Source organism: Suricata suricatta, chromosome 6 (genome assembly GCF_006229205.1).
Source record: "Suricata suricatta isolate VVHF042 chromosome 6, meerkat_22Aug2017_6uvM2_HiC, whole genome shotgun sequence".
Taxonomy (NCBI): Eukaryota; Metazoa; Chordata; class Mammalia; order Carnivora; family Herpestidae; genus Suricata; species Suricata suricatta.
The window spans coordinates 117,939,345-117,946,746 of record NC_043705.1 but is presented as its reverse complement, the minus strand read 5'-3'; the positions used below and the strand labels follow the sequence as shown (position 1 = coordinate 117,946,746).

General features: G+C 36.9%; 1 protein-coding gene across 1 annotated transcript in view; it reads right to left on the bottom strand.

Annotated features, from left to right (window-relative positions):
• FYB1 (FYN binding protein 1) overlaps positions 1-7,402 on the bottom strand; it is a 99,822-nt gene that overhangs the window by 40,369 nt on the left and 52,051 nt on the right. Inside the window, exon 3 of the mRNA XM_029940969.1 lies at positions 4,622-4,778. Within this exon, the coding sequence (XP_029796829.1) occupies positions 4,622-4,778 (157 nt within the window). The remainder of the gene's footprint in view (positions 1-4,621; positions 4,779-7,402) is intronic.

Genomic DNA, 7,402 nt, shown 5'->3' with positions numbered 1-7,402 from the left:
CTATGACTCTCCAATTTATATTTTTAAGCGCGAACTGTCTCCTAAACTCAATGCTCAATTACTGCCTCAATATCTCCACTTGGATGTTTAAAAGATACCTCAAGCTTAAAATAGCCATGCCCTCCTGATCTTTCCCACTCCCGAACTTGTTCATTTTCAGCCTTTCCCATTTCAGTTGAAGGAAACATCATCCTTATAGTTGCTCAAGGCAAAAACCCTGGAGTCCTCACTGATTCTCTTTCCCCATCAGTCCCCAGATCCAAAGTCTGTTGTCTCTACCTTCAAAATGCATTCAGAATCTGAACACCCCTCTCCATCTTCACTACCCACGTCTTGATTCCAGCCACCATGATACCATGTCTGCCTTTCTGCAGTGTCTGCTGACATTGTCGCTGTTTCAGTATTTGCCTCCTGTCTCTTTTCTTATAGCTGTTCCGGTGATCTTGATAAAACATAATTCAAAACATCACTGCCCTGCTCAACCTCTTTCAGTGGTTACCATTTCACTTGGAAGAGCCACAACATATGTCAGCTATGACAGGCAAGGCCCTACATAAGCTAAATTTTTTCCTACCCTTCCTTTCCTTGCTCACTCTACTCCAGCTCCAGTTACCTCCTTGCTAGCCTTTGAACATTCGAGGCATTTATTCTGTGTGTCCTCTCTGCCTGGAATGGTCTTGCTCGAGATATCTGCAAGCCTAACTCTTCACTCCCTCGAGTCTCTGCTCAGGTATAACTGCCTATAAAGGGCGCTGCCCTCACCTTTCTTAAAGTTGCAACAATCTGCCCTCGCCCCAACACCCTACACCACCTAACCCTGCCTCTCTTTTCTCCCACCTAGTATTTCCTAATATACTATCTCCTTGACCTGTTTATTATGTTCATTCTTTCGGTCGGTTGCTCCCTGCTCTGTGTGGCCAGGGATCTCGATTATATTCACTGATAGTTCCTGAACTACTATCACAAAAACACAAAGTAGTGGCTCAAAAGAACAATTCTTGAGCGAATGTAAAAAAAAAAAAATCTATTAGAGCTTGCTTGACCTGAGAGTGGCCTTTGACCAGCGAGGGGAGGAATAGCATTTGCAGGCCCGCAGAGAGAGCCTCTGGAAAACACCCACGTATGGGATTTGAAAGGTGGCAACATGAGGAAAATCACAGGAACACCCATAGTTCACAGTGTTACTTGAAGATTTATCCTGTAAACTTCCCCCTCACTTGAAATATGAGGTTTTGAGACTGAATTCGAGACTCATTTTGCTCTTATTTCTTCTTTGTGTCTTGTCTAACTTCCCCTACTTGGGGGAAAGTTTCTAACCGAGATATTTCTTCATTTTGGAATTTACTTAGGCTCTCTGATGGGAGTCTGAAAGTCTTTCCACCACACACCACATTTTTACTTAAAAAAATTGTAAATGTCCCTTAGCCTTCATTCACTCCAATCTCTCCATCTGACAGCTAACTTTCAGATCCCCCAAGTATTGTTTGTCTAGGCAGTATAACATCCAAGAAGGCTCTTGTTCATCTTCCTCTTTTTTCTGAGAGTATGCATTTTGTAGTCAGGAACTCTTAGATGAATCTGATTTCTAATTAGAGGTTCTTAATAGGGATGAGGTAAAGCTTATTACAATTGGTGGATTTTGTTAATTTCTGATGCAAACAATATTATTAGTAAGAATTTGAGCCTCGTTGGTTGGAAGGCCCCTTTCAACTTTTCAAGAATTCCCTGAAAACCTGAGAAATTGACTAGCATTCTTATAAATTTTGCAGTACAAGCTATAGGACTGTTCTTGAAACCCTTTCTTCCATCTACAACTTTTTATTTCCTACTATATCATAATGGATTTTGTAGAGAAAGTATGCCAAAAAGAATTACTATAACAAGCCTGAAACTACTCATTTTAGAAGAATCTGACACCATGATTGGCCCTTGGCTTGCATCTGGGAATTCAGCTTCTAAGAAATTCCCTACACTGATATGAAAATTTGCTTAATTGATGAGTGATTTGTTGTGCCTAGACTGTATAGACAATGTGACTTAGGGTGAAAATCTGCTCTCCTTCTAGCAGTCTGGTATTTTGGTAGTGGGTAGGGTGCCTATGTGACCAATTCTCAATAAAAACTTGTCTCTAATGGACGGCCTGGGAAGCAACATTACACATTTTCAAAGCTGGAGAAAGGAGAACCCTCAGCGTGTCCCTCCCAGACATAGAAGGACAGTGTCACTGTGATAAATCTTAGCCATGAGTACCACTGTTTGCTGGTCCTGTGCATCCTTTAAACAAATCATCATATATATGGCGGTCTCGGGGATTCCCCATACAGCAAGCATAGTGCCGAATATTCCTCTTCTCCAGTTTCTTCAATCACACAGTTATCAGTCTTGATACCTTATAAATTCTCAGGGATTCATGCTCAGGTTATTTATTAAAAATTTTCACTAGAATTACATAAGACTGAAGCCGGTAACTGGGATAGGGTCACATAATAATATTCAAAGGTACTAAGATCATGATCTAGTGGATTAAATTTATCAGACTAGGAAAAAAATTAGGGAAAAGAAACAAGTTTTTTTTGAGAGAGAGAGAGAGAGAGAGACAGAATCTTAAGCAAGCTCCATGCTCAGCACAGAGTCTGACATGGGGTTTGATCCCTCAACTGTGAGATCGTGACCTGAGGTGAAATTAAAAGAGTCAGCCACTTAACTGACTGAGCCACTCAGATGCTCCAAAAAATGAAATTTAATACATGTGAAAGCAAAATAATTTATAGAAGTCAAGTGTGTATAAGAGTACATGTTAGTTATTTTAACTGAACAAATATTTATTTAGCACTTACATGTTAGTAGGTAGATGGCTGAAACTCTTATTTGGTAGGAAGATATCATGGGGTATTAGAGTCTTTCAATTAGAAATCTTAAAAATCAAATGCCTGGAAGGCCACGAAGTTAATACAATTGCACACAAATAAGATAATAGCCACTAAGCTGCTCTAACACTTTATAGTTTCTACCTTTATACCCCAAACAAACACAATAAAGTGAAACATAGTGAAGGCTACCTATGACAGATATTTTCAACCCCTGCTCTAAACTATAATCATCACCAATAAAGGAAAGCTGTCAATCAGGTATTGATACTGCCAGATTCTATTATACAGATTATGGATATAAAGTATTTTCAATGTATAGATATTGTTATTAACAGATTCTATTATATGGATTACAAATATTAGTACTTTGAATGTAAATAACATCAGTCTGGTAAGGGGTGGAAGTGGAGGAAATATTTTGGGATATTGCTTATTTGTGGTCAAGGAGAATCAAGTAAAGCAATTTTCTGGAAGATGAAAGGGAAGGTCTAGTCTAACTTGCCATAAGGATTTATACTGGCATTATCCAAGTATTTCTTTTTAAAATAACATTCATTTTATTCCAATCTTCTGCTTGCTTTTTCCTCAACCAGCTATCTGGTAAATCATGGATAAAGAACCTGTGCACAGTAACTCATACAGTCTTGACATTTCTAGAAAGCACCATCTAAGAAAAGCAGGAGTGGGCTTGAATAAAAGTTTCTTAGTTTTTTAACACACTGCCAAAAATCTGAAGATTGAGAGAAAACCTGCATTTTTTACTTAAGGAGGTTATTTAGCAGAGTGGTTAAAAGCACACATTTACTTTGGACTTAGACTGACATTGCCTCAAATTTCTACTCTACATTTTTGTGTCATCTTGGAGAAGTTATTTAGCCTTTGTAAATTCCCATTTCTTCATCTGTGAAATGAGGAAAACATTTTTCACTTATAAATATGAAGTTCCTAACAAGTCATAAGTAGTCAGTGAAATATAGTGGTGGTGATGGTGATGATGGTGCTGCCGCTACTGGTAATGGTGGTCGTGATGATGTTGATAATGATGGTGGTTGTGATGATACTGATGGTGGTGGTGATGGTGGTAATGATGATAGTAGTGGTGATGATAATGGTGGTAGTGATGATGAAAATGGTGATGAAGGTGGTAATTTGATGGTGGTGATGATAACAGTGGTGATTATAAGGACAGAGGTGGTGGTGGTGATGATGATGACGACAATGGTGGTGGTGGTAAGGATGGTGGTAGTGGTGGTGATAGTGGTGGTAGTAATGATGATAATGGTGATGATGGTGGTAATTTGATGGTGGTGAGGATAATGGTGGTGATTATAAGGACAGTGGTGGTGATGATGATGATGATGACAACGATGGTGGTGGTAGGAATGATGATGATGATGGTGGTGGTGGTGATGATTATGGTGATGGTAGTGGTGGAGCTGATGGTGGTGGCAGTGATGGTGATGGTGGAAGAGATGGTTGTAGTGCTAACCTGAAGAATGTTTCAGAACTTTTAAAAAGGCATTTTTTCAAATGAACTTCTAAGGAAAAAACATTGTAAGAATGAATAAAACAAGAGTTGCTCGAGGGAGTGGGGGTATGAGAGCAGCCTGCTCAGTCATCCCTTCTCCTTCCATCTGCTCGCAGTTGTGGCCCCCGCAGTTTACCATGGAACTCTCAGCATTCAGCCAAGCATAGTTTGAAAATTTCGGGCAAGAGACTGACAAAGAAATGGCAAAATAATCTTTGCTTACTTTATATCTAAAGGAGGTTTAATGTTTCTGGGAGGTAGACTTGGGACTGGCGGTTGTGTTGGGTGAGATGCTGGCAATGGTGGTTGGCTGGCTGGATGGGGCGGTGGAGGTGGTGGTAGGGAAGTAGTTGAGTAACACATTTGGCCTTTGCTGGTACCTAAGAAGCAGAGAAAAAATTCCATGAATTAAGATAATTCTTCAAAACACAAGAGCTGGCTGTCCCAAGTATGCAGAAATGAAAATTTTAAATATAAAAATGTAAGAAATGCATCTTAAGTTGAATTAACGCTTTAAAGAATCTAATATTCTAAGTACCATAGAACATGGCACTTAAATGTTCTATTTTTTCGGATTTATTGAGGTATAATTGACAAAGAAAATTATAAGATATGTAATACATATAAGAGGATGATTTGATATATGTATATATGTTGAAAGGCTTTTCCCCGTTGAGTTAATTAACCCATCTATTATTTAACATGTTTATCTTTTTTGGAGGGGCACAGGGTGAGAACATTTAAGTTCTACTCTCTTAACAAATTTGTGTTATAAAATACAGTGTTAACTATAGTCACTATGTTTTACTTTAGATCCTTGGAACTTATACATCTTATAACTGGAAGTTTGTATCCTTTGATCAACCTCTTCCTATTTCCCCCAGCCTAGCCCCTGACAACTACTTTTCTACTCTGTTTCTATGAGTTTGACTTTTTGTTTTGTTTTCTTTCTTTTTTTTTTTTTTAGATTACACATCCCAGTAATACATGTGAGCTTTGTCCTTGTCCAGCTCTCTGATTCATCCATATTGTTGCAAATGACATGATTTTTCCATTGATGGATACTTAGGTCATATCCATTCCTTGGCTGTTGTGAATCACATTGATATAAATATAGGAATACAGATCTGTCTTCAAGATAATTATTTTGGTGCCTTTAGATATATACTCAGAAGTGGGATTGCTGGATCATATGCGAGTTCTAATTCTAATTCATTGAGGAAAGTCTATACTGTTTTTCACAGTGGCCGTGCCAGCTTACATTCCCAACAGTGTAGATAAGTGTTCCCTTTGCTCCACTTCCTGGCATTTGCTCTCTCTTGTCTTTTTGATAAGAGATATCCCAACATGTGTGAGGCGATATCTCATTGTGCTTTTGAATTGCATTTCCATAATGGCTAGTATATTGATACTAAAATAATGAATCTGATGAAAAACCATTTACATTTTTAAAATCATAAAAAATGTCATATTAAAATTGATGTAGCCTTCTTCATAAAGTCCAGAATATTAAAACTAACATTTACAAGTTCTTAAAAAGTAAGAGAGATTCTCATTTTGTTTTGTTTTGTTTTTCATTATGAAAATTTTTACCCACATACTGAATACCTAGATTTAACAATTGTTAAGGTTTTCCTAAGCAAAGTAGAGATATTTCTTTAAATAATGGGAATTAAAGAATTTTTCTACCTTAATTTTGTTTCAGATATGATTTCTAAATATTGAAACTTACTAAACAATCTCACAAGTAAATCATATATAGTAGAGACATATATAAAGACAAGCAAAACCAAATAAATATAAATCACCCTTAATCCCATCACCCAGCAATAACTACTGAATTATATGTATTTTAAAACACTTGTAGCGAAGTGGATGGACCTGGAAGGCGTCATGCTAAGCGAAATAAGTCAGGCGGAGAAGGGCAGATACCATATGTTTACACTCAGGTCTAAAAGGAGAACAGGAGAAAACTAATGGAGGACCATGGGGAGGGGAAGGGAGAAAGAGAGTTGTGGAGAGAGAGGGACACAAAACTTGAGAGATTATTGAATGCTGAAAACGAACTGAGAGTTGAAGGGGAAGGGGGAGGGGGGAAAAGAGGTGGTGGTGATGGAGGAGGGCACTTATGGGGAAGAGCACTGGGTGTTACTTGGAAAACAATTTGACAATTAACTATTAAAAAATTTAAATTAAAAAATAAAATATTTAGTGTAAACATATACTTTTAGGGCAGGAGAGCAAAATGGGACCATTTTGGTATTTTGTTATCAGTTTAAAAATTTTCTAATTATTCATAAATATCATTTCAGGTTAATACAATTACAATATAATTTTTAGTAACTGGACAATTTTTTCTTATGCAACTCTGTCATGATTTTAAAAAACACTAAGGCTCTAATATTGGATATTTGTATTAATTCCTTTCCTTTTTGCTATAATAAAAAATGGCTTAGTCTTTCCACATATTTAAAAATTTTTCATAGAATGAATTCCATTAAGTGGAAATGCTGGGTCAAACAACATTTTTTAAGACTTTTGACACAAAATACAAATTGTTTCCTAGAGTTACATCAACTGTCAGCTCTATCACTTAATATAGGACAGTGCTTATTTTTGATATCATATGTTTTGAATTTTTGACAATATTACAGAAAAGTTCTACCTTTTGCTTTAATTTCATTTTTATCAAAATATCAATATCAAATACCCAAAACGTTCAACACTTTAGATATTTCGTTTGCACTTACCTTCATACACAAACACACACACACACACACACACACACACACACACACACTCATACACTCAGCTACTGCTTGAAAAAATTACTGATTTTCTATTTGGTAGATGTAGCTTTTTGCCTTCCTTCCCTTCCTTCTCCAATGTAGCAAAAGCATAACATTCTTTTTATTAAAAAGGTAAATATTGTTCTCTGAATCAAGTAGGGAACTCTACTTGCATTTACCTTTTTCTTCAACTTACTGGTTTTTTTTTTTTTTTT